The 27,875-nt window shown below is 38.8% G+C and overlaps 1 protein-coding gene across 2 annotated transcripts; it reads right to left on the bottom strand.

Annotated features, from left to right (window-relative positions):
- Positions 1–465: 465 nt before the first annotated feature.
- LOC140928044 (bromodomain-containing protein 7-like) lies at positions 466–27,775 on the bottom strand. Of its 2 annotated transcripts, none has more exons than XM_073377764.1 (22): positions 27,610–27,775; positions 27,256–27,491; positions 26,635–26,783; positions 26,185–26,213; positions 24,402–24,471; positions 23,489–23,633; positions 22,353–22,463; positions 15,979–16,136; positions 15,279–15,384; positions 13,413–13,482; positions 12,418–12,525; positions 11,631–11,766; positions 10,373–10,484; positions 9,898–9,981; positions 8,616–8,672; positions 7,079–7,118; positions 6,860–6,934; positions 4,063–4,090; positions 3,570–3,733; positions 3,179–3,219; positions 2,036–2,171; positions 466–696 (listed from the first exon to the last, which is right to left on the bottom strand). In XM_073377764.1, exons 1-22 carry the CDS (start codon positions 27,665–27,667, stop codon positions 644–646), a joined length of 2,166 nt encoding a protein of 721 aa, XP_073233865.1. In that variant the 5' UTR covers positions 27,668–27,775; the 3' UTR covers positions 466–643. The 2 variants fall into 2 exon arrangements, with proteins under 2 accessions (XP_073233865.1, XP_073233866.1); XM_073377765.1 differs by having other exon boundaries at positions 12,418–12,519.
- Between the last annotated feature and the right edge of the window lie 100 nt (positions 27,776–27,875).

The raw sequence follows: 27,875 nt of genomic DNA, 5'->3' as shown, positions 1-27,875 counted from the left end.
CGATAAGGAAAGTAATAGATAGTTCATTAGCAGATTATCTTTTGATTTAGAAACTATGATAATTATTTTCCGGATTTCTAAAACAGAGTAATAAATTTTCAGCTTAATTTCGTAAAAAAATGAATAAATAAAATAAAATAAAACAACAAAAAAGATCATATTATTTCCAGGCTCCCTTTCGTCATTTTCGGCTACCATACATCTTGTGAAGTCACGTTCTCTAGATTTTTTTCCAAAGGGATCGCGTTCCCCGTCCACAAATCAAACGGACGCCGTGTTTCTTAGCATCCATTTCTAACTAATACATTTTAACATCTTTTTAAGTTAACCTGCAGCAAACTGAAAAGAAAATACTAAGGTAGCCGGATTATATTGAAGTGTTCTATTTTGTTTTGTCTGGCGTATTGCATATGTATAAACTAAGTAAATTATGTGAATATGAGTTCAGTTACGCGGACACTGGTATCCAAGTCTGACGTCGTTAAAACATAATTTTATTACACACCACATAAAAATACAGTCAATGACTGCTTAGTTTTTCGCACATCTTTTCTTTGGTTAATAAATAACGTGTTACAGTTTATACAAGAAAAAAGAAATATATCTCTGAAAGAGAGTTCCTTTGTTAACATGGCATTTCTGATTATGTCGGCAGTATCGAGTCAGAGGTTTCCATTCCGTCGGCCTCGCTTGAATCTACAAGGGAAAATTACATGAAATAATCGCATTTCGTTTCTTTTTTTCCACTTTTACATATGAGAAATGAGGGATTGATTTCATAAGTATGCATAAAATAATGCAAAAGGAAAACGATTGATGTTTTCAAAAATTCTAACCAAATAATGCGATAATATTATAACCTGTAGCGTTTGTAACGAATGAGAGACAAAACGTGAAAACAAGACTAAGCCCCTTGTAAAAACAGTTAAATCGATTTTTTTTCTATAGACAATATGATTTCAAGACGTATCCCTTCAGTTCTATAGAGACTGCACGACTGTCCAACAGGCACGGGGTTCGTACCGAAAATTAAAAAAAAATAAAAAAAGTTTCTTTTTCTAGACCCCAGGTTATCAAATAGGCCATCAATACAGACCTTCAAAAATACCGGAACAAAGCTTTTTTCACGATGCACTGCAAATATACGCGCGAGATTGAATAAGATTTGACCAAAACGATAAAAAATCACTTGTAAGGCACTTGTTGGAGCTTTGAAAAAAAAACTCTAATTTCTCTCTTTTTCCAGGTCTGGAAATTTCTGTGCAATTTCAAGACTTTTTCAAGAACTCATGACTCTCACACGAACCCCGAAGGCATTTTATTGACAACAAAAAAAATTGATGGCAATGATTCAAGAAATAAATTTCTAGGCTAGAAGCTATTCAAGTCAATACCTCCTTCTGGTCAGCAGCGTAGCGACTATTGATGAGGCGGCAAGACGGTACAAAATTAAAACAAAACCAAACCATAACTGAGAGAGAAAGAAAATACTAGAATGGAAGAAACCGCAAAGGACCGGGAGATTTATGAAACAAATTGCATGGATTGTCGTAGATTGCAGAGCAGGCCTTTTTTTCTAAACGGAAAGTCAGAGGTACATTTTTTGACTAGCTCCCACTCTCTGTTAGGTTCAACGACCAAGATGACAGGAGAACATTAGTTTTTATGACGTCATCACTTTAGAACTCTACAGCTGACTGCTTCATCACCAGTAACGATCCCACAATCAATTGCGGGGCACATTTCAGCTCCAGTTCCCATTCCTAAAGTGGCGAACACGCCACGAGTCATCTATAGCAGTTACATCGAGTATGAGCGCAAGCCCTCCATTTGGATATCACAAGAGCTGAAAATTATGCGGGAATGTGCCGCGATGGCCAACCCCTCGCGCGAGATCCTTAAACTCTCGCGAGCTTGCTTACAGGCTAAATTGATTTATATCAACTCAACAACCATGGAAGCTTATCTCTTGTCTTCTCATGACATGGTAAATACGTAAAGAGACTGTTGACAGTCCATAACTAGCAGTATTTACCTGGCTCGTCTGGCCTGCTCTTTTCAGCTGTCTTTTCTTCAAGTTTGTGGTGTTGACTTAGACCCAAATCTGGTACCAGTCCCACGCCGAGTGCTGCGCGTAAACTGACCTCTGACACTACTTGTTTTGGACAAGTCTGCGGTTAAGATCAGCAAAAACATTTCCTCTATAACTACAAAACCAATGTCACGTGAAGATGAAGAGAAGCCAAGGGAAAAAAAGGTTTGTGGCATTTGTTAAATGGGCCCAGATATATATAAAAAGTATAAATTTATTCTTACGTAAAGGAGTTATGACAAAATATTTGATATAACTTTAAAACTCTAACAACATATTGCAAACAAAGAAAACCCTGAGATAATGGTTTAGCTTTATTTTATAATTACTCTACAACTGTATCCCAACTATAACTAACTTTTGACGGCCAGGATGAAAACAGATTTCAAATTGAAAAAAAAAAAAAAACGGGCCAATATTTTCAATTTGAACTCTAGTGTTGTCGAAAAATGATCAAACACTGACCATGCTCTCGACTGTTTTCCCTTTGATAAAATTATCTCGTGCGTTCGATTGATCGTATTCCGAAATAACAATACGCGAAAGTTTTGTTACAAATCTCTTCTACCCTAATTTTTGGGCCATTTAAACTATTTATACAGAAAAATATTTTATTTCAAACAGTTTTGTAAATGTTGCAATAGAATGAAAGCCAATCCAGTGCCAGTAAAAGCCAGTGATTTTTTCTAGATTTTCATTCCGTAATACGGTCAAACGACACGCCATTGTAAAAAAAAAGATGACTGAGACTACTTCGTTATAACTTCATCTCAGCTTTGACCAAACACCACAAAACAAGGAGCTAACTATGACAGACTCATCTAGAGTCTTATCCTGAAGGGCTCAGAATTTACAGGGACCCTAAAAGGAAATGCCACTCCATACCTGTGAGGTAAGATCTTTAAGATCTTTTTATTCCGCTATACGGTCAATCGAACATGCCCTTTGAGTTCCAAGAGTGAAGTATAAAAAAAATATGACTGAGATGACTTTTTTATTTCTAACTATGACGCAGCCTTATCTAGAGTCTTGTCCTTAAAGGGCTCAAAATTTACATAGACTGTAGACAGAAATGCCACTTCATACCTGTGAGGTAAGATCTTTCAGATTCTCCGTCACACGATCCGCTGCGTAACAAAATAAACGTCAATAATTAAAAGTGACTCAAGAGGACAGCAGCACGCTTGAGACAGTTATTCCAGTAACTTGCGAGTAAGCTTGCCATTTCGAGCGGCGATCATAGTAATGGAGCCTATGAGCGAAGCCAGCCGCGAGAGAACGTGCAAGCAAGAGGCATAATCGCGAAGGGCTGTCTATCCCCACCCTTCGCTCTCTCGTCTTATTCCGCGTGCCCCTCGCGCACGACTCCAAATGATAGGGAGCTTAAAGGTGGTGTTCACCAGACGATTCGCAACGACGATTTTTAGCCCAACACAGCGTTGCAACATTGTTTCAACATTGCAATGCCAATACTTACCAATACTCTTTTCCTGTGTGGAGGGTCGAATTGCCGCCTCAGGAGTTGGTCCCCCTGGACCTTCAGGTCTATGGCTCATGCGCATGCTCTGTACTTCTTGAAGATCTTCCAAAAGTTTACCGGTGGTTCGTAACTTTTCGTGTACATCATGTGATAGCAACGAACTGATTTAAGAAAAAAATACAAAATAAACGTAAGTTGCAAGTAAGGAAAAAGCAGCTTTGCAGATAAACATAAAATGAACAATGTCCTTTGACTTAAAAAAGCTGAACAAAAATGAAACACTGTTACAACATTCGCCGTTAGAGGTCCATCTTGAATTATCAGAGTGGCGATAAACACTATGGTGACAGCAGGAGAAAGGACATATTTAGTGAAAACGAATACAAGGGCTACAAAACAAACACGCCGAAATAACTAGGAAAGAACAGACAAGGACAAAAGATGAAAAGAAGCATTTAACATAGTTCTTAGTTGAGGAGAGTTATCTCACCTCAATGAATCTTCGTTTGAAGGGTTTTCTGAAAACAAAACCAAACAGAACTTAAGGGACTGGTCAAAAAGTATAGGGGGGGGGGGGTGGGCCGCAGCAGAGAGGGGGTGGGTCATGAAGTTTTGAGCCTTGTGCAAGGGGTGGGTCGTGCAATTTTTAGCTACCCTTAGGGGGTGGGTCACCCTATTTTATTACATAGATACGCACTAACTACTAACGAGACAGTTGACTACACTTGTTATATAAAACACAGCCAGCTGGAATTATTGCTAAAATACTCACAAACCTGTTGTGCGAGAAAATACAAAGGGTGACAGGCCGCACATCTATACGGGCGTGGAACCCTCTGTTAACCTCTTTTTTTTTGGCTCTAACGAGCGTGTCCTTTGATGATTTTCCTTTTTTGTAAGGAAATGATTGGCGGTTCTTTAAAAATTTATTGAAGTTATAGTTGGTTTTGTATAAGAGTCCATTTTTTTCATTCAAGCTTCCTTTATAGTAGACACTGAGGGCTGGTATAGGTCTTATCACGGTTTTCGACGCCATCTTGACGAGTAGGCAACCGCATGAGAAATTACAGTGTTCGTATGAGAATCTAATGTCGAATAATTTCCGTAAAACGGCTATTTTGAAAAAAATATGAACTGTAAACTTAAGCTACAAAGCAAAGGATTTTAATTTTGGGGGCCGTTACTGTGCTTAAATTTCTCCAGACGCTTGCTTCAGATTTTCCACAAATTTGTCTGCAATTTTTCCCGGGAAACGTTTACAGGCAAATGTATAGAAAATTTTAAAAAGTGGTTCTAACGCATATAGCTGCATGTAACGACCTCAAAATTTTTTCAGAAGAATCGTTAGGAGTGAAAATTTAGTTTACAATTCATATTAGTTTCAGAACAACCGTTTTACGGAAATTTTTGGACATTAGATTCTCATACAAACACTGTAATTTCTCACGCGGTTGCCTACTCGTCAAAACCGTGATAAGGCCTATTGTGTCACGAATGCCAATATTTCTTTTTCCTCCTTGTTGTTTTTTTTTTAGGGCTTTAGACTCCCTTTTGTGAATTTTATTTCTGATGGTAGGTTTTCCATCAAAGATTGTGGGTAGCCTCCGTCCATCAAGCTTTTTTTTTTTTATTTGAAGGAGTTTTTTTTCGTAGGATTCTCAAGGCTTCTCCTTTGACAAATCCTTTTTTAACATTTGAAGGGTGACACGAGGTGAAATGTGTGTGCAAGAAGGTTTCCGTTTGTTTAAATGTGTCTTTGCATCAAGGATAGATTTTTCCTTGAATCTTGTACCTTTGTATACGACCCTGTCTAAAAACGCAGTCTCAGTGTCAAATGTTTCGGCCGTGAATTCAATAGTTGGGTGATGTAAGTTTGCTTGTTCTATGAAGGCTTTGATTCCTGGTTCTCTTATGTCCCATAGGGAAAAGCTATCCTGTATGTAGCATTTCCAAACTGTTGTTCTAAAGACAGTTTTGTTCCCATTGCGGTTCCATGGTTTTGTAGGTAGTGCTTTCCATTGAAGTGGAAGAAATTTTCTTTGAGCATTAATCTAAGCATTTCCGGCAAGTAATCTGTAGGAATAGGTTGTCTTTGTAGAAATTTTCATATGCTTTGTGACAGACAATTTCAATATACCCTCGTTTTGCTGTATATTTGTGACAACACGCACAACGTCCATCGAAACAAGAAATGTTCGGTTTTTTACGTTTGTCTTCTCAGTAAAAGGTATGATTTCCGTGATTTTGATATTGGTTGTGGCAGTGTATCAACAAAGTTTGTCAAGCACCGAACAAGGTTTTATTGCATTATTAAGAGGAAACCAAACATCCATGTTTTAACTAGGGGGTGGGTCATGCAATTTCCAACCTTGCTTTAGGGGTGGGTCAGTCATTTTTGTGCCGAAGGGAGGGGGTGGGTCATGTGTTTTTTATCAACCACATTTCCAAATGCTCCGGCCCCCCCCCATACTTTTTGACCAGTCCCTAAGTTAATTTTCGGCAACAAATCGAAAAAAAGCAAGTGAAAATTTGCATTTGATCCTATAGCACTGGGAATAAAACAGGAAAAGAAAACCCAAGGTGAATTAAGAGGCCAGCTGTAAGAGTGTAGCTGAGTGTGGAGGTACTTTAAACAGAGTCCCCCTTGAACAAATTACTTCTCTTAAACAGCCCGGCGTGACCACCCTGCTTGATGCAAGGTTAAGGTGACAGAACAAGCCAATTTAGCAGTGTTGTGTGGTCGAGTGATTACAGCGCTGGACTTGCAAATCAGAGGCTCCGAGTTCAAGTCCCGCTAAAACCGGCAGCAGGATTTGTTCATGGTAGTCCCGAGTTAAAAATGCTCGGCCATGCTTGTAAATAACCAGCTGGTTTGCCTCCGGCTAGTTGGAATTCTTAACCCTCTTAAGTCTAATTTGAATCGTTTTTTTTTTTTCAGGCATTTACTGGACCCCACTAGCATTAGTGATATAACTACTGCCGAGGCCAAATAACAGAATTATAATTATATTATTTTTTTAAGATATTCTCGACTATTTCCTCAAAGTAGGCAGTAACAGACTGAGCCTAGTTTATTTACGAATTTGTTATTGTCCGTTTCCTTTGGAAAAACGTTGATTCTGTGGCGTTATTGTCAATCTTTATCAAGTATCAGCTTTTTTTTCTATCTTCCCAATCCAGGCTTAATCAGCTACCAGCAAACCGAACGGTTACTTGATGGACTTTCTACTTAGAAAGAAAGGAAAAAAAATCCTCGAATTTTCGTACACCTAACTCGGGCTACCTACCTGCTTTTAGAAACGAAACATCAATTCCTTCGTCAGCTAGAGACATTAGGGATTGGAAATCTATTTTCGTTACGTCTGTAAAAATCAAAGGCAAAATACATAATTTAATTTTATATTAAAATGCAGAAGCTTCATCGATAACTATCATGTTTAATAGCGCCTTTCAGAAAATTGAAGTTCAAAAAGTCACTGAATCTGCCTTAAAATGAAAAACCATACCAGTTGAAGAGTTCGCAGTTGCTGAAGCTGTCGACGAAACCTACAGGGAGAAATACAGCTTAACAAAATGGTAGCCTGTGTACAGCCACCTCTCCCCTAAGATTCTTTTTTTAGGGGAGGGGGCGGTATAAAATAGCCTGAGAAAACAGCCGACATTTGGCGACGCTACCACTGGTTTCCTCGCCAAATGACGTCAGAGAAACGAGCGCAGAAATTCCATACTGATGACGCGTCACTACCCAGATCTGGGTAGTGCTTCTTATTGGTTGAATCAAATTTCTCACGCGGCACGACCAATCAGAACCACTACCCAGATCGCGTCATCAGTATGGAATTTCTGCGCTCGTTTCTCAGACGTCATTTGGCGGGGAAACCAGTGGTAGCGTCGCCAAATGTCGGCTGTTTTCTCAGGCGCAATATAAAAGTGTTGTCGATTAAAAAACTCTCATTCACAAAGATGTACTCCTTTTCACAGGCGTCCCAAGCTCACGTTACGAGCGTGTCATGCAAATTTACTTTCTTACAAGAGAGTCGGTATCGCGTTACAACCGACCGTTGGGACTTTGTATGAGAAATGAATGCATTATTTTTACTTTTCTGTAAAATAAATAAAGTAGACTTTCCTTTGATGTATCCCTGTGTTTTTTCGTGTGAATTCATCGATTTAGACTGGTTTTTTTGGATGTTATTGTGTGACCCCTCTCACTCTCTTCATCAATAACAGCCACAAAAAACCCCTACTAAATCGATGAATTCACACTAAAAAACACAGAAATACATCAAAAGTAAGTCTCCTTTACTTATTTACAGACCTCAGTATTTTATTTCTCATACAAAGACTCAACGGTCGTTTGTAACGCGACACCGACTCTCTTGTGAGAAAGTAAATTTACATAACATACTCGTAACGTGGGTTTGGGATGCCTGTGGCTTTTTGGGCCTCTTTATCGGATCAAATACTTCATCTTTTGCGTGTGCGGCTAAGTCGTTCCAAAGAATAGTACGCAAGGTTTACCCAAGACAAATCCGTACCCACTGCGGAGTTTCTTCCGTCGTTTGTGCAACTGTAATCGAATGTCATATCATGTAATATCGTGGATTAGAAGACAACAAGACGCACCCTCTTTACATTATATATTAACATTTTTTTGGCGCGTTAAAACAGTAAGCTCGGACGTCAGGATTCAATCCAAGTAACTAAAAGCTGCTTGAAAGAACAATATCATGAGTTATCAAAAAGGATACCAGTGGTTTCCCCGCGAAATGACGTCTGAGAAATGGGCGCAAACATTCCATACTGATGACGTATCACTACACAGATCTGGGTAGTGCGCGTCATCAGTATGGAATTTCTGCACTCGTTTCTCAGACGTCATTTCGCGGGAAACCACCGTTAGCGTCCCGAAATGTCGGCAGTTTTCTCAAGCTAGCTATATCGAAAAACCCGACTCGTACGTAGTAACATCTTCTTCAGTGAGGTTGGAGAAAAAGCTAGTTCGTTGCTGGATATAAACCAAAACAGTGACGGAGATCCTACCTTGGATGTATTATCTGTGTTGGAGACAGTGCCAGTTTTGCTCCCAACTTGACTAGGCTATAAGCAAAATAAAATAAAACCAAAACATGGATTGGTAAAGATATGTTAGAATTTAGATAACAAAACAGGTGGTTCCTTCAAGTAAAACAATTGCTCTGATCGGAGCTTGGTTTTACCTTGCTCTCTGAGCTACTAGCAGAAAAGGATTATTTATTCACCACAATTAGAAGATAGCGTTAAATCCCTCATCCGCCTCTCCCGCAATGGTTAATGGGATCATTACTGGGGACGCGCCTGTCAGCTATTGGCCAATTTTGCCCCTGTCCCTAGTAACACTCCCAGAAGTCTTTGTAAAGGTAATTCGACCAAGCTTCCCTCTCCTTTTTAAAGTGGCGAACTGGTCAAGAAGAGAGATAGACACAAATAGTTTAACCGCCAAATTTTTGCTTAACCGAACTGTAGATGTCGGTACATGGTTATAATAAAAAGAAAAATAGAGACACATAAAGGAAAATTTTTTAGAGCATCAATTTTGCCGACCAGATTATAACAAAAAGGACTGTGAACACCGAAAAACTAGAGTTTATCTAAGCAACTCTCACGTCTGTTCCCTCATCTGCTAACTCCCTTCCTGCTAGGCGAATCTTTGTTTCTATTTTTTTGCTTCATTAGCTAATGCCTTTCGTTCTCTGATCAAGCTATTAAAATAAACTCTCTGAATATCCAAAGAGCATACCAATTTCAGTTATCTATGTAAATTTGAACACAATATACCGCAAAGTTTCGGAGAAATTCTCTTTGAAAAACCAGAAACTTTACAAAGAGTGTATGGGCTCACCATCGTTTTTAGCAGTTTTCGGTGGCTGCTACTCTTTGTCGTTGTTTGCAAAGAGCTGAATAATGCACAAACTGCTCAAATTAACTAAGTCTTTCAACTTTTGAATTTAATTTGCACATACGGCGACGCCTTCTATATCTTCTTCTATGGGTTGACTCGTATGCTAACGACAAAATGTAAACTTTAACGTCAGCAAAGATTCGCCTACGCATGTACACTCAGACATACACATCAGTTGAATTATGATATTTCGCGACAAAGCTAGAGAAGGCATAGTTTATGTAGAATGCCTTGGAGTTAATTGAACTGAAAACCGTTAGTAATAAAAAACGACGAACAGAATTTGATATTTCAGCCATATTTGACATACAAGTGTTGTGGTTTAAGACCAACAGAAAATAAACTTTAAAACAAGGATAAAATTGAAGCAGAACATGTATTTACTTCTCCCTTGGCAGATGGAACTTCAGTGTTTTGTTCGGATTTTTCCATCTCCTTAGCTTGTTTTTCTTCTTCTGCTTTTTCTTTCTGCAGAAAATATGTAAATACAAAAAGCAGTTTATTTTCAATCAGACGGACTGCTGTGAATAATTCTTTTTGTTAGAAGTGATTCTAACCCATGAACCTGGTTAGACGACGTTCTAACCCATTATAAACAAAATACAAATTAACAAATATAACTATTAACCGAACTTTCGCTCATTTCATTCAGGTCATCTACCTTTCCCACAGAAATGAGATAACTAGCGAGAGCGAAAGAGAAAGTGATTTACATGTATCCTTTGGATAGCCAGTTATCCAAGGTTCGAACAAAACCAGGGCCAGTTTTTATTCATCCTTAAACATATTTTTATTATAAACCATTCATTAAAACAGGTAATCTAACTATTAAAGCCATAGTTGTAAGATCAATTTTCACCTCAGCCAACGCATGTACATATTTAGAATGTGCGCCTTCAGTCAGGACATCCAGCAGTCTATCTACTGCTTCATGTGAAAACGAGGAAGCGTCCTTTACAAAAGCCTGTAGACTGTGTAGTTGGGAAACATAAATTACATCAAATAAGTAAGACAACAAGATGGTTTCAAGCATCCATAATATGGACACTATAGGGAAAGACCAAAATGTTCGCATTACAGACGTGTCCTTATTATTGCAGGCGACAAGAGGAGCCCGCAATCCTAATCTTCATGTCGCTCTTACGCATGCGCAGCACTTACACTGTATGTAGCCAGCCAGCATTCATTTAGACTTCCATTAAGAATGATTGGAATGCAAAGAACTCCACACTGATAATGCGCGTTTTGACCTCCTATCACGTAAAACTTACGCAAAACACAGTGTTGGAGCAAGAACATTTTGACCTTTGATCGATATTCCCGCTATTTAATATGTCAATAAATACATTATCTGTGAAGTCTCTTACTCACACTTAGACTAAACTAGACCTGTTTTACCAACATTGGTTTCCCTAGTACTGACTTATCCACTGGATACTGATTTATCCAGTGGATAAGGCTTCCAACTTTTTAATAACTGGGGTCAGGTGGCTAGAGCTATTGAGTCAGTAGATAAAATCCAACGGCGAAAAAAAAATTACAATTAATGTTCAGCGAGACGTTTTTGAGTTACTATGAAAGTGCTTACAACAATTCAGCATATGGATAAGACCCTGCAGCGTATTGATCACATTAAAGTGACGTGGCTGTTTGTTATACTCACTGTACTGAGATGTGATTCTATACCCCCGTGGATAAATCGAGATCGTACAATGCAGACATTAAACAAAAGTTATTTTTGGCTAAATCCACGAGCGGGCAAGATGAAGCGAATCATCTCTTCTGATTGGCTACCCGAGAGAGCGAGATGATCGGGATTTCCCGTATTGGTCCCGCAAGAAAAAGTATAAATCTTTTTGCCATATAATAAATCGTGTATTTACCAGCATTGAGCTAACTCTTTATTGCGTTATTATGACCTCGAGTTCTTCTCGGTCAATATAAAAAACGCAAACAAACAAAAATCAATTTGGCCAATATCCAGTCATCTTGACCAAATGCTTAGTCAATAACACATATTTCACATCAGCACTATCCCATGGCGGCGCTTGAAAAAACTTTATACAAAATATTCATCACTGTTGATTCAACTGCTTTGATTGAAGGTAACGACTCACCTCTTTGCATAATGAATGCCAGTATCATCTCCATAGGTACTGTACAGCAAGTCAGACTCCTCTTTTGTTATAGTGGCTCTGGATGAGTCGTATGTAGGAGCAAACGAGCCGTACGGGCCATACATAAGATATGACACTACGATATAAAGTGCTTTCGTGAGTACTTTGATTTTGCACTGCAACCCTTTGCGATTGGCTTTAAGGAACTCGCGCGACAGTCTTAGCCAATCAGAAGTGAGCAAGAGCGACTTGATTACACGCTATTTTCCCGCGCTCGGCAGCTGCTAAACGTGCACTCGCGGCGATATCTGATTGGTTCATTTCATTGGCACCGACTGGGCATAAGCCAACCTCGTCCCGAGACCCTCTCTTTTTCCCTTTCCTCTCTAGCTACGGTTGTGACTAGAATGGATACCAGCGAGATCAGGAAAAAAAAGTCTTGAAGACGTTAACAAAAGAAGGAAGAAAACAGACGAAAGAAGAGTATGCAGGGCTTGAGCCCGCATCATTTGAGTTATAATCTTCATCCGTATCCAGTACAACCTCAAGAGCTAATTAATGTACTTCTGTTTTAAAACCCTATACTCAACTCCTTTCCTTGCACAAATGACCAGCTCTGTCTGATTTTTACACTTTTCCCAATAAAAACGCCCGACGAATTTACTTAACAACGAAAACATAGGTTTGTCAGGTTTCGAAAAGTATCCCATAATAGAGAGTCTGCCCAAAAAATGCAATAAAAAGAATGATAAAAGACGAAATAAGAGAGTACAGAAAGTAGTTATACCCGGTGTAGCCTTGTTCTTTTTATCCTCCTTAAACCCCGCAGTTGTGTGTGAACCAGACGTCACTTTACCAAGTGTTGCTCCTAAATTCACTGGAAGGTATTCTGGTGCTGCGAAATAATAATTAGTACACTATTAAATTAGTGGTGTCTATAATCGCTGAAACGAGCATACGTACAACTGTACTATAAGTTTTAAGCAGCCGAGTATTTCAAACTTTATACTACTACATGAGAAATTTCCTAAATTTGATTAGCTTAGAGCAGTGGTATTTCAGCTTAATTTGAACAAATAATAGCATGATTTCTACGTGATATTTGGCATAAATACCACTCGTGATATTTCAAAATTGTCTCAAATTTCACTCGCCTAACGGCTCGTGAAATTACGTGCAACAATTTTGAAATATCACTCATGGTATTTATGCCAAATATCACTACAAATCATGCTATTACCTATACAAGTAAACATAAACTGGAGTTATCAAAAGGCTTAAAAGTCCACACTCTAGACCTGTCCATTATTCAGTAACTGTTGGTTTTTTTTTTACAATTTTTATATTAAAGACTGTTTAGTTGCACAATAATTATGTTCAATTTCTTTTTACAGAAGACGAACCTGGTTACAGATTTGTTTTGACTTAAAAATCAGCAGAATCGTGAATACAAATACAAGGGTTACTTGGATCGTGTGTATACCCCCAACCCCTCGTCTTTTTTCCTTTTAATTTTCTATACTTTGTTGTACCTAGTTCAATCATTTAGACATTTTCTGTTGGTGTGAATGGGACATAAATGTAACGTAAACCTCAGTCATTGTACGGTGCAACTATAGCAAAAAACTAAGACTTCATGATCATTTGACTAATTAAATGGTAATCTGCTTGAAATAACTGTTCGCAAATGTATGAAGAGGAAGGTGGAAAGTTCTGCTGCATGTTACCCATGACAGGTGTTTGTTGCCTGAGGGAGGGGGGGGGGGGGGTGGTTGTTGGTACCTTCAGAATCCACAGGGTTCACAACTGCTAAAGTTGTAGTTCCATCTTTATCTCGCCTTAAGAAACCAACCTAGCAAGTGAAAAAGAGGACAACTTAATTTAAAACAAAATATTTCGTGTTTCTCTTTGGAACGGATAGTAGCAGTTAACAAGGTCATTACTTCATCATTATTCGGTTGATGAATTACACGGTACGAGGAACATTAACTCTCAAGCCCTAAGAGTGATGAGTGTCGAATTTCTCCTTGTAATGTCACTGCTTTATAAAACAGACAGGTCATGAGAATTAAGGACATCATCACACTAAATGAATCTAATTGATACTTCAACAAATTCTCCCCACTACTTCTATTAAAAGCGTACAGGGATAACAAATGAGAATTTGAATTCTGATGTTAGGGTTTAAAATGTTAAATTGAATTATACACTCTAAAATAAAAGAAGGTAAAGAAAAAGGTAATCTCAGGAGTGGGCTACACGGCACGTGCTGAAAAACATTTACATGTATGCATGGTTTAAGTACTGGCTACGCGCTAGCTCTAAGGATGAGGAAAATACATTGAGTATACAATTAGCAACAATCAGCTTCTGCGTATTTTCCCTTGTACTAGCGTTTCTTTTTCTTGGGGGGTGTGTTTTTAATCACTTGCAGACAACGAAATTGTAAGAAAGTTACTATAAAATTAAAGGAAGAGCATAGAGGTTATTTTACGAGTAAATCCTCCACTTCCGATTTGTCCCAAGCCGAGGCTAAGTGCAAAGCTATTGATATCAAAATGATTTGTCTTATTCTCATGCGAATAAATTTCATTTTCACAAGAAAGGTTTTGCACTTTGAAAGTGAGGGTTTTTGTAACTAAGAAAAGGCCTAATTTTAACATGTCTAAAAAGCGTCAAAGTAATAGACCCTTGAAGAGATAAAGACCAGTGAGCGATTATCGATCAACAGAGTTGCCAAGTGCACCTTACAATTAGGAAAGTTACCAAGTTTAAAGGTGATAAGTCCAAAGCGAGCAAAGTTGATACCAGTGGCGGATCCAGGGAAGGGGCCCGGGGGCTCTGCCCCCCTTCCCCCTTATTTTTAGACCAAACTGAGGTCCGAAGGGCCGAAAAAAATTTTTTTGGAGACCCCAACCACCCACCCCCACCCCTCATCTAAGGGTCTGGATGAACGCCCCCCACCCCTCCCCTCTTATCTCGAGGTCTGGATCCTGCACTGGATATTGCTACACAAAGTTGCAAGACCTTTGTATGGTGAGGGAGGGAGAGTTTGCAAAGCTACATCTTCGTTAGTTTTCAACAACTCACTTACAAACTAAACTTGGAAACGTTACTGACTTCCACAAGGTTCGTACAGATTTTTGAATCCACAATTCAAGACTTTTTCCAGACTTTTTCCAAAAAAATACTTTATTTTTCCATACTCAAGGTTAGCAAAAAGGTGATCAATAGGGACATTGAAAATCGCAGGAATCGAGCTTTTTTCATGATGCACTGCAAACGTACGGTAACCACGGTGTAAGGCGGACATAAGAGAATTATGAAACTTCTCATTCTGTGATTAGATGTCTTAGTTACGGGCAAGACTGAATAGCATTTGACCACAGGGGAAAAATTCACGTATTAAGCACTTTTTGTAACTTTAAAAATAAACTCGACTCCAGACTTTTGACTATTTTTCCAGAATTTATCTCTATTTTCAAGACTTTTTCCAAGTCTAGAAAATTGCTCGGCAAATTTCAAGCTTTTTTCAAGAATTCAAGACTTTGTACAAACCCTGTTTCCAGTCGTGTTGAAGGATTTACACAAACTGGTCCCAGTCACAAGTTGAAAAAGCCGTAGATGAATTTATCACCATAACCTTACCTTACTGTTGGGATACTTGGCATCTAGTTCAGCAGCCATCCGTTTTGATGCTTCCTGCACTTGAGCCAGGATCTTGCGACTAGCAGATGTATGTTTGGAATCAGCCCTAAAAGAACCAAGTTAAATCCTCAAATCCGTTTCTAAGCTTGCCTGCGTCGCTGACGCTCTAAACCTTCTGATTAATGGTTTAGACGAGTGCGTGGGTCGGCTGCAACGCAGGCTATTTCTAAGCCTGGTTACAAAAAAAAAAAAACAATGCCTAATGGCCTACCTTTACTCTTCCCTCCCCTGTTTCCCCTTCTTCATGAGGTTATGTAAACAGTTCTGCTTATTTTACGAGGGAGCATAGAAGGCGCATTAATAGTTGCAGGCAGTTCTTTCTTTTGTGTTTGTGTTTTTGTTCATCAAGAAAATTTTCCACCTTCTCAATTGCATGCTGATTTAACATCCCCTATCTTCAAAAAAAGGCAGTAGTACATAATTTTTCTTTCTTTTTAATGCTTTGTTCTTAAAATGAAAACAATGGCATGGAAGGACACCAGTAAAAGTTGATGTTTGCCAAATTCCTAACCAATCTCCTCTATTAACTATGACATTATCATGGTCAAAAAACTGAACATCAATAAGGGCCGAATTGGTTTCATCTCTCTCCGGCATTTAAAAGTTACCGGTGACCTCTTTTGATTTTTAAAACAAATACCTTGCTTTAACTCTTTTTGTTGTCTGTGGAACGCTGTTGTCCTCGGTGTCTATGGTATCAACATCTATTGGTTCATCAGAGCCACGCCCCTCAGATTCATTCTCTTCATAATCTGGTACTGGATATCCAATACTGCGATACATATTGCGTATTTTGTCCTACACATTTTGCGTTAAACAAAGCCCAGGTTAAAATAAACATAAATAACATCATAATTTATACCCCTTGCCATAGAGAGAAGTATGACGTCACGTAACTGTTACGAAAAATTGTATTGTGTGACTAGCGTGACTTTCTGGAAGCTTCGCGAGAGTTCATACTTTGTCTATTTTAGGACCTTGTGTAAGCGTTTCTAAAGCGGTATATTTTGTAATCTTTCTATAATTAGACTATTTAGAAAGTTCTAGAATCTTATTATAATAACATCTAAGTAGGCGAGTCCGAGCGAAGTTTTAACTTGTTTTCAGAAGCGTAGAGAGTTTGGCTTTAGTCGTGTTTAGTCAATTGTGACGGAGGCAGTGTTTATTGAAGTTGGCGGAGGCAGTGTAAGTTTATCGAATAACGTGCTGTTGTAGAGTTTTACCTCGTAGAAACTACGTTCATTTTTGGAATAAATCTTCAAGTTACCCGTCTTCTAAAAGATTACCCACGTAACTTTGGGGGCCTGTCCGGGAGAGGTATTCAATCAGTAACCAGGAAAGGACAGTTTAAGAAGAGGGAGTTGCTGAAAAGTAAGAAGAACTGTTACAAGCAATTAGATATTACGTGTTTGCTGTGAACCACGGCTGTCAAAATGGATAAGTTTACACAGACTGGAGAAAAGTCCGGATTGGAAAGGAAGAGAGACGTCGAATAGTTGAGGAAGACAGAAGAAAGGAAGAAGAAGAGAAAGAGGAAAGGCGTAGAAGAGAAGACGAAGAAAGAAAAACTAGGCGGCAAGAACGTGAACTGAGAAAATTAGAGCTGGAAGCAGGACTGTTGAGGCAGAAAAAAGTTATTGAAACCGCCAAGAGCTCGCTCGTCTAGGAAGAGGCGTCGCCAAACACGCTGAAGTGAGAAAGGATAGGGCCAAGGCACCCAAGCTTCCCTCATTTGTTGATGGCAAGGACGATTTGGATGCTTACCTACAACGATTTGACAGATTTGCAGTTACAGATAAATGGAAGAAGACAGGATGGGCTTCGAAACTTAGTGCTCTTTTGTCTGGACGTGCTCTAGAGGTTTATTAGCGATTATCTGAGGAAGCGGCCAAAGATTATGACCGAGTGAAGTTAGCTTTGATGAAGAGATCATATGACCTTACAGAGGACGGCTATCGTCGTAAAATTAGAGCATCAAAGCCGGAAGTTGACGAGAGTCCTGAACAGTTTATAGTGAGACTGGATACATACTTAGTGCGTTGCTCGGAAGTGTCGAACACTGAACGTTCTTTTGAAGGCCTGAAAGATTTAATTGTGAAAGAACAGTTTATTGTCTCTTGTCCAAAAGAGTTAGCTATTGCCCTTCGTGAAAGAGCCCCGAAAGCGCATGTTCAGATAGCAAGATTGCAGATCAAGACTTAGAGGCACACGGAAAACATTTGTTCAGTTCTGCTAGTAGGAAGACTGTGGTACTACCTCAGAGGGATGAGACAAAGAATCAGCAGAATGACTCAGCGACAGTCATGTGTTTCAAGTGTAACGCCCGTGGCCACAAGGCTGTTAACTGCCCATCTCAGGTTAAGAAATGTTTCGTGTGTGGCACGCAAGGGCATGAAGCTAGAAACTGCCGCTCAGGTACACAGAAGCCAGGAGGACAAAATAAAGATGGTTTCCCTGTGCAACGTGGGCAAGTGAGTGCCGGTTGTCTAGTTCAGCCACCTGAAGTTAAACCCACAGAAGAAGAAGTTAGAGCCTGTATTAAGGATGATAAACTGTTGTTAGCCAGTGGTAAGAAGATCCCAATAGCAAGCAATACCTGCCTTGAACCTTTGTCTGGTGATTGGTTGAAAATGCCTGTTATAAAGGGAAGAGTGGGGGAGAAGACTGTGGATGTCTTGAGAGACACTGGTTGTAGTGGAATAGTAGTTAAGAGGAATCTTGTGTCTGAGGATCAGTTTACCCGTGATTTTAACGTTATGCTGCTCATTGACAACACAGCGAGGAAGTTACCCATTGCAAGAGTTACGGTTGTTACACCTTATCTCAGGGGGCTAGTGGAAGTGCAGTGTCTCCCAGATGCCATTTACGACCTGATAATAGGTAACGTTCCTGGAGCTAGACCTGCACATGAACCAGACCCAACTTGGCAAGAAGCATGGCTGTAGCCACGAGAGGTCAAGCTAAAGAAAGTTAGCCCTTTAAAAGTACCAAGTTACCAAGAGAGTCCTATTGTCGATAAACAGAAACTTAAACAGATGCAGAGTGAAGATGAGAGTTTACGGAAGTACTGGGACCGAGGTGATGTACTAGACAAGGGTCAAGCTGAGATTTCTTTTCAGGTAAAGAGTGGGATATTGTACCGCATCTACAAACACCCTTTTGTTAATATTTGTAAGCCTGTGAAGCAAGCGATGGTTCCTGTGCAGTTACGACCTCGAATAATGGAAGTGGCTCATGGGTCTATAATGGGAGGTCATTTAGGTATTAAGAAGACGACTGACATGATTGAGAGTGCATGTTATTGGCCAGGTATTCAAAGTGATTTAACCCGTTTTTGCAAATCATGTGATGTCTGTCTGAAGACAGTAAACAAGGGATCGGTTCCGAAGGTGCCACTACAGAAGATGCCTTTGATTGATAAACCATTTAAAAGAGTAGCCATTGACCTTGTCGGACCTATCAGACCACCAAGTGAAGAAGGGCACAGGTACATCCTGAAACTTGTTGATTTTGCCACTCGCTATCCTGAAGCCGTTCCTTTAAAGACTATTGACACTGAAACCGTAGCAGAGGCGTTAGTAAATGTCTTTAGGTAGATTAGGAGTTCCTCAAGAGATTTTAAGTGACCTTGGTACACAGTTCGTCTCTGATTGCATGAAGGAAGTAACACGATTTCTGAGTATCAAGCAGATAACAACCACGCCTTACCACCCTATGTGTAATGGTTTAACCGAGAAGTTCAGCGTAAGAATGAAGCTTATGTTAAATAGCTTGTGTAGTGAACATCCAAGACAGTGGCATCGCTTTATCAAACCTTTGTTGTTTGCTTATCGTGAGGTTCGCCAAGAGTCTACTGGTTTGTCACCGTTTGAGCTGTTGCATGGAAGAGTCGTTAGACGTCCGATGACCATTCTAAAGGACAACTGGACGAAAGAAGTAGAGGAACCGGAAGTCAACAACAGCTACCAATATGTTTTTTATCTGCGAGAGAAGTTGGAGAAAACCCTTAAATTAGCCCACATTTAGTTACAGAAGGCTCAAGATAAAGGAAAGCACTATTATGATCGCAAGACTAGAGCCAGAAAATTCCAGCCAGAAGAGAAAGTTCTTGTGAAACCCAGAGAACATCAATACTGAGGATAACTGGCAGTTCTTCAAGTCAGGATTGTTGTCAATTCTCAATAGTAGAGTCCCAAGCAAAAAGATCGGCTCATGGAATGACTCTCCTTGGATTACTAGGAATCTCAAGAAATTATTGAGAAAAAAGAAGAGGCTTTATAACACCTCAGGTGACACATACAAGAAATCAGGGAAAGCTGTTGACAAGTTGAAATATCGGAAATTCCAAAAAGCATTGAAAACCAAATTCAAATCAGTACAAGACGAATATATAGAAAATACTCTTGATTGCGCCTTGAAGGAGAAGCCAAAGAAATTCTGGTCTTATAAACAAGATCAAATTGGCATTCCTCCATTAAATGTTAATAGTAAGTTGATGTCTGACAGTACAAGTAAAGCTGAAGTTTTAAGCAACAATTTTCAACAGATATTTACTAAAGAGGATCTTTCCTTCATTCCGAACAAAGGCTGCAGTGACATTCCAGCAATGGACTCAGTACTATTTAACAGAGAAGGTATAATTAATCTCCTTAAGGACTTGGACAGCAAGAAAGCCAATGGCCCAGATAAATTGCCAACTACTCTACTTAAGATAACTGCATCCTTTTCACCCAGTCATATGAGTCAGGTCAACTTCCCAATGACTGGAGAAACGTTCATGTAGTTCCAGTTTTCAAAAAAGGGGGAAAACATGATACATGTTATCATAGACCTGTGTCCCTTACTGCTGTGTTATGTAAAATCATGGAACATATCAGCTATAAGAACATCATGCACCATCTTGACGACAATAACATCTTATTTGCGAACCAACATGGATTTCGGAAAAATTATTCATGTGAAACTCAGTTAATACTGGCTGTTGAAGACCTGGCTATGAACTTAGATCACGGAGGTCAAATGGATATGATTATATTAGATTTCAGTAAAGCATTTGATAAAGTACCCCATCAACACCTCATAAGCAAATTGCAGTCTTATGGCATTAAGGGAAGTACCCTTGCATGGATTAAATCATGGCTCACTAGTAGATCACAGAGTGTCATAGTCGATGGTGTGTGTTCGAAATCTGTAGTAGTGACTTCGGGGGTGCCACAAGGCACAGTACTCGGTCCATCAATGTTTTTGTTATTCATTAATGACATACCAGATGATCTAGTATGTACACTAAGATTGTTTGCTAATGATGCTTTATTGCATCAAAATCACTCATAATGATGACACCTTGGCTTTACAGCGTGACCTAGACAAACTAGGCCTATGGGCTGATAGGTGGCTGATGCTGTTCAATCCCACCAAATGCTACAAAATGTCTGTCTACCGGAGTAGATCCCCAGTAGTAAAAGACTACTCCCTTTACAGCCAAACCCTGGTAGCTGTCCAGCAAAATCCCTTTAGGCGTTTTGCTGTCTAGCGATTTACAGTGGAACTCTCATGTGGACAAGATTGCCAAAAAGGGGAATTCTATACTTGCGTTTGTGAAAAGGAACTTGTACGCCTGCTCAGTGGAAACCAAACAAGCAGCGTATGTTTCACTTGTCAGGTGACATCTAGAGTATGTGACTGCAGTATGGGATCTTATAGCCAGAATCAAGTGGAAAAACTAGAAGCAGTCCAAAGTCGTGCACTGAGATTTATCAAACATGATTGTGATTATAACACCAATGTGTCCAAATTGAAGAAATCTCTATGTTTGGAATTACTAAGCGAGAGACGAAAATCCCATCGCCTTCAAATTTTCCATAAATCAGTGTACAATGATATTGCTTTGCCTGTTCAGCATTTTTGTAAATTGTCTATTAGCCTTTAGGGAAACAAGAAATTACTCGACAAACTCATTTATTCAACCATCTGTGTACATCATGATTACTATAAGTATAGTTTCTTCCCAAGAACTATAAGGGACCGGAACTGTTTATTACCTGAAACCAGAGCACTTAATTATTCAGCATTTTGTAGAGCAAAATTATTCTAAGTTTTGTTTTAACTATAGCAATTTCTTAGTTATATATTTTATTTTTAATTTTTTATTTATATTTTTATTTCTTAACTCTTCTTGATGTAGATGTAGATGTAGATGAATACAACCAGATAGCATCAGTCATGAAATGCTTTAGAAAGCCTGCAAAGTGAATGTTTTTTGGGGGCACTAGAATTCGTCAGGAAAGCAGGAAGCACCAAGTTCTCATCATTCAACCAAAAAGTTTGGCTGCATTGTACGCTAAGATTTAAATAGCAAAGTGATTTAGACAATCAAATGCTAAACAATTTGTAACCTGAATTTAGGACCAAGGAGCAAAACCACTTTGTGCAAATTTATTTATTTTTAATTATTATTTTATATTTCAACAAGAAGATTAACTACTTACCTATGCTGTTTGACCAAAGCATATTTCCGGTTACTAAAACTTTTGACACAAGGCCACCACCTTGAGCATGCGAAAATGTTTTAAATGGAGATTCACAGAGTATGTTTATAGCAGAACTCCGCGAAGTTCACGTGAGCAGAGCCCAACACCTAAGAAAATTTGGTAATCACGTGATCGTTCGCCTGTCCATCTGCACCACAGGGAAACAATTGTTTCTAGCTAGTGTGGGAGCCTGTAGCCTGTGTTTAACTTCATAATAGACATCCATAATATGGTCAATTGACAGCTGTGAAAGCAGCGTATCTGCTGACCAGTGTCACATAAACCGTATCACGGGCTCAGGTGCTAACCTATGAAGGTCACATGTCTTTTTGAAGTTTTTTGTTGACCAGATGTTAGCTTTAAATTGATCACAGGCTCAAGTTTATGTTGTAGGATAAGATTTAAAAGCTGATTAATGATAACAGGACAGATATTCTAGTAGGTTCAATTAACCTAAAATAAATAATGCTTCAATAATACTTACAGGAGAGAGAAGCTTTGATCCTGATAGTACAAGTTTCTTGGCTGCTTTGTAGTAAATTGTCTCCGGTGCATTATAAACCATGGCATTGTTACACATAAGATTAAAATCCTCCTGAAAATAAAACAAGGATTTTAGAGTAGCCTGTAGGCAAACAAAAAGGATAATTTAATGAAGCACATTGTTGCCATCTAAAATTTGAATGCAACGCCCCTGTTCATTTGCAGATGGAAGGCATGATATCAGACATGATCCTGGACCAATCAGAGCTTGCAAATCTCTACAACCACCTCAGTAATCATGCTAATTAATAATAATAACATGATTACTGAACTGTGCATTGAATGGATGATTTGTATTAGTCTGAAATAAGGTGTGATAAAAGTGTTCTCTCATAGCCCAGGGTTAGTGGAGTGAGCCATCAGGATAGCATGTTTTAATTACAAGTTCTCTGATGGGCAAGCTATGTTTGCCAAGATGAAGTGAATGTTAGTTAAGAGCGGAGTCGGTAGGCCGGCATGACCATAGCTTGCATGCAGACAAATAGAAATACAGTGAAACCTCTATTAAGTGGACCCTCATTTAAGCGGACACCCTCTATTAAGCGGACACTATTAGCCAGGTCCCGAAATTAACATCTTATATTTCTCTTTACAGCAAACCCCTATTTAGAAGACGCCTCTATTAAGAGGATGCGGACACTGAAATAAATTGTACTTGGCTAATTTCTATTGTTAATAACCTCTATAAAGCGGACATCAGACTAAATTGAAAATAGAAGTATTGGATTACGCCCTTGAAATGCGTTCTGTAGTCAATTAATAAAGATAAATCAATGCATTTAGCCATCAATAAACTATAGATTAGACTTAAAGTCTTGCACAAAGTACAGCACAGTGCAATTTTAACAAACCTCTATTAAGCAGACACCCTCCATTAAGCGGACACTTGGGAAGGTCCTGAAGGTGTCCACTTAATAGAGGTTTCACTGTATGTAAACAGGCCCTCATGACTGTTCCAGGTTACTAAATTAATGTACACTTCAGTGACAGCTAGCCGACAGGGCAAGCAATTTTAAAATTTTCATGAATTAACACTACTATAAAATTTCATCAGGCACAAGGTCATATTTTAATTACCCTGAATTGTTCCAAGGAATGATATTCATTAGAGTCAATCTTGTATTTCATGAAGCTGAAGTCCATAGGATGAGTGATGATGTTGGAATATCCTGGCGCAATAGTGTCATTTACAGGAAAGGCAAAAAATCCTTGAGTATCCTTTCTGTTAAAAGCAAAATAATAACATGAATATTTCAATCTTACTTATGATTAATCATCTTAAGAGCTGAATTGATAGTTATTGACTAGCAAGGTTTCATTAAGACTAAGTGGGAATGGAATACAGTGTACATGCTTACAAAGGACTCCTGCAAGTAGAAAAAAACTTAAGATGGAATCCACCAGGACATTGAGTAATTTTGATTTTCAGCGGGCAAAAATCTTGTACCAGAATAACTGAAAGTATATTGCATTCTTTCTTACATTTTCCAAGGGCTAAAGATTTAATACATCATCTGTAGTAACACCAAAATTAATTTCTTATGGGAACCCGAGAAAATGAATGACAAATTTCACAAAAGTACATCTTACATGTGAAATTTTCAAAATCTTACCTGTGTAAACACAATTCTTGTGAAATTTGACATTCATTTTCTCGGACGTCCACGAGAAATTTTCTTTGGTGTTACTACAGATGATTTATTACATCTTTAATTTAGCCCATGAAAAATGAAAAAAAGAATGCAATAATTATTCTTTAAATTATTCTGGTACAAGGTTTTTGTCCACCGAAAATAAAAATTAGTCAATTTCCTGGTGGATTCTGTACTAATACATATATATGGAGCACGCACATGTTTGATTACACTAAAAAAACACAAACAAACAAGCAATAAATTTACCGATTTGAATGGGAAATACAGTGCATTATTTTATTGCAGCTTTTTTTTTTAATAATGTCAATTCTATATTTCTTAGCACTATGCCTGACCTTTGAAGAGTACGATGCACATTTTCCAAACACAGTTGCAAAGGTGATAACTCTGGCTCCTTTAAGTAACCTGCAATAAACCCAAAAGAGTAAGTTGATCCCAAAAGAACAGGTGAAAGAACATGACTTCACATGCAAATCAATGTAACACTCCTATTGTACAATAAATTGCAGTCATAACAACAAAAGGGATCCATATTCCCAGTTGTCCGGTCGTCCCAGACGACTGCAATCTTGTACGGACAAGTGAGGTTTTGCTCAACCACAAAATCCTGTCAAAAATTCTTATATAATTTTATACATTAATTTTTCCCTGTTTTCTGCTTTTTTCTCATCCACTTAAAACTTTTAGAATGATGGTGAATAACAAGGAGCTTTTGTCTGCATTGAAATCATAAGTTTGGGCGGTATTTTCTACGAAATGGTCTCAGGCTCAGTTTTTTGTGAAGTACTAGCTACATTCAAAGGCCATTTGTAGAAAACGTGACAGCATTCATCAAGATGTGGAGTTTTTTAGAAAGTGTTTCGTCTTCTTCTGTGCAGGGCTTCTGATCTTTCGCGCGGTCGCGGACCCGCGAAATTCTGGTATTTCCGCGAAATCCCGCGAAATTCCCAAAAAAACGCGAAATACTGCGAATCCGCCAGAAATATTTCCAAATACATGTCGGCAAAACATATTTAATACTTATCTTGGCTATTAGACCGGTTTTATTCACCCCAAACGTTCAAATTTAGCTTGAAACTTGGTCACTGCAACGAGTAAACAACGTCCCAAAACTGCCAGGCGTTTTTAGATGAACGTTGCGAAAAACTGGGCACTAATCATAATGTTAATAGCTTTAACATTCGCTCATTTCTCGAGCGAACTGTTGTTGAAAGAGCAAATGATTATCCCTGTTAAAAAAAAAATGTTCACCAACGCTGGTCATATCGACGCAAAATTGATCAATTTTAGCGAAATTTGCCAAAAAAAGACCCAGCGAAATCGGCTGTTTTTTACTGATTGTTTCTTGGCGAAGTTTCCCCCCGAAATTTCACATGAAATCGGCCGATTTTCCTAAGAATTTGCCCCTGAAAATCCTTCGAAAATTGACTTTTTTCCGCTAAAATCCCGCGAAATGGGCCGTTTTTTCTTGGAATTTTGACTTTTCCACCGCGAAAATCGCCTGAAATCGGCCGATTGTTTCGCGAATTTTGACTTTTCCCGCGAAAATCCCGCGAAATCAGCCGATTTTTCCTCAAATTTGCCCCTGAAAATCCCGCAAAATTTTGCTTTTTTTTCCGCGAAATATCAGAAGCCCTGTCTGTGGAAAACAAAAGGTCAAACAGAAGCCGGTGCCTTATACACATCAAGATGTGACATTTTTTAGAAGACGTTTCTCTGCCTTTGACTGAAAAAAAGGGTGATGCAGGAGCCGCTTCCTTCATACGGGGGAAAACGCTAGCGCACCCTCTTGCCTTCACGGCAACCTGACCAACCGTGGCTACTTGTAAAATGAAAATAAGCTGTGTTTAGCCTAGGCCAGTAGCCTGTTGTACTTAACAGTTTAGTTAAAACCCTTTCTTAGTTACTATAACGAATAAAATGCTAATGCTAATGAAATGTTTAAGTTGCACACAATTTTTCCACCATTTTTTTATATAATTTTGCACTTTTGTATGGGCAACCCGAATTGAAACCGGGCAAGTATGCCATCAGCCTTACTTGCCCAGCTGACAACTCTGAGAAAAAATGATTATGGATCCCTGCAACAAAATGTCAAAGACATACAACTGTACTTACCACCAAGTTTTCTAGATTCTGGGCTGTTTCTGGGGAACAAAAATGATAAAAAAAAAAGGAAAAAAAAAAAGTGAGTGTACCATAGGGGAGCGTGGGACAAACAAAAATCTTGAGTGCATGACAGGATTTAAACCGATGACCTCCAAAACATCAGGTGGGTGCTCTAACCACTGAGCTACAGAGAGACTAAAAGGGTGCAAGCGAACACGCTAGGTTAAATACTCTCTGCATAATGCTGATCCATAATGTAGGATCAGCTATATCAATATTGTACTGTATGGACTAAAGAAAGAACTCAAATTTTAAGCTTATAATTATTAAAATAAATGAATGTGAAAAATGACATAATTGGCACGTAACATCTTTTACATCTTTCATGTCATTCACTTACTGAGCTCTCCTGTCTATTTACAGACCATCCTACAGTTTAACTCAAGGACTTTATTTTACCTGACTGGAGGCTCTATAGGCTTGATGTAAATTTTCTTGATTGGTCTTTCAGTGTCAGCCATGCTGTTACTTTCTGCTTCAAATTCATGCCGGTCTCTTTTTTTCTTGGATTTTTCATGGCTGCTAACAGACGATGGTGAAGCACAAGCCTAAAATCATACACATCAAAATAAAAACAAAATCTTTAGTTTGATTGTTTTCTTTTTTGTCAGCCTCCCACACAGATGTTCTTAGAGCTTCGTAATGCAAGACAAAACCACTAAGAATTGGTTTGGGGCATGAGAAGAGTGCTTAACCCAGCAGGGAAAAGGGAGGAGGAGGGAAGGTACTAATAACAGAAGGTCAAGTAGGGGTGTAACGCTGTAAAATGTTTACTCTGTTTTTCAAAAGACTGGCACTGAGAGATCAAAATGACACCCTACACTCATGCAACTCACTTTAAGATGGACAACATTAATGGGACCAGCCCTCTCTGTCTTATGGAACAAAAAAGATCGATGATCAGATTAACAACATCGGCCACAAGAACCGAGGGTGGTTTACCTGTGCTAAAAGTATTTAATGAAAGCCCAAACAATGAATTAACATGCGATCATGAAGACATTACTTCGGTCTACTCACGCTAGATCCGGGATCAAACTTGGGTTTCTTTCTTTCTCTGGATGCCGATCTCTTCTTCTTTTTCTTTTTCGAAGAATGATCTTTAGACTTCGTTTTGTCAACGTTTACTGCAGGCCTGCTTGTCGAACTTGGAGCGTCCGATTTAGCAGAAACTTTCTCTTGACTACTTCCAACTTTAAGCACAAGTTTAATTGGCTTCTCCCCTTTCTCGGCTTTCTCGGATCTCCCAGGTATGTCTGCGGACAGGAGAATCACTCAATTTATTACTCAAAATAATTTATGTCGGATAATTAATTTTAGACAGAGGAGAACAATCACGCGATCACAAAAGCCTGCAAACACTACTTCTGTTACCTTCAGCGATATCAGTGCCCTTCTTGTGATGTTTCTTGCTTTTGTGTTTCTTTCCCATGATCTTATAAGGATTTCAAATTATTTAGAAACTTTAAAAACTTGTACAGAATCACCTCAACTATTCTAACTTTTGTTTTCAGCAAGACTTTAATGAAAGCCCGGCGCGTTGTTCGCCATCTTGAAAACAACGTCCCATGCTCCTCAGCGATCTGCAGTGTGATCACCCGTTAGTTCCCAGTCTTTTCCACTTCGATGATGATTCGCTG

Source organism: Porites lutea, chromosome 2 (genome assembly GCF_958299795.1).
Source record: "Porites lutea chromosome 2, jaPorLute2.1, whole genome shotgun sequence".
NCBI classification, from domain to species: domain Eukaryota; kingdom Metazoa; phylum Cnidaria; class Anthozoa; order Scleractinia; family Poritidae; genus Porites; species Porites lutea.
This window is presented reverse-complemented; position numbering and strand designations above follow the sequence as displayed.

Bases quoted from the DNA above. Each gene is read 5' to 3' on its own strand.
- LOC140928044 (XM_073377764.1), bottom strand. From the start codon at position 27,667: ATGGGAAAGAAACACAAAAGCAAGAAACATCACAAGAAGGGCACTGAT. The intron at 4,091-6,859 runs GTAGGTAGCCCG...TTTTGTTTTCAG, and splicing joins TGTTTCGTTTCTAAAAGCAG to AAAACCCTTCAAACGAAGAT. The intron at 3,734-4,062 runs GTGAGATAACTC...TTCTTAAATCAG, and splicing joins TCAAACGAAGATTCATTGAG to TTCGTTGCTATCACATGATG.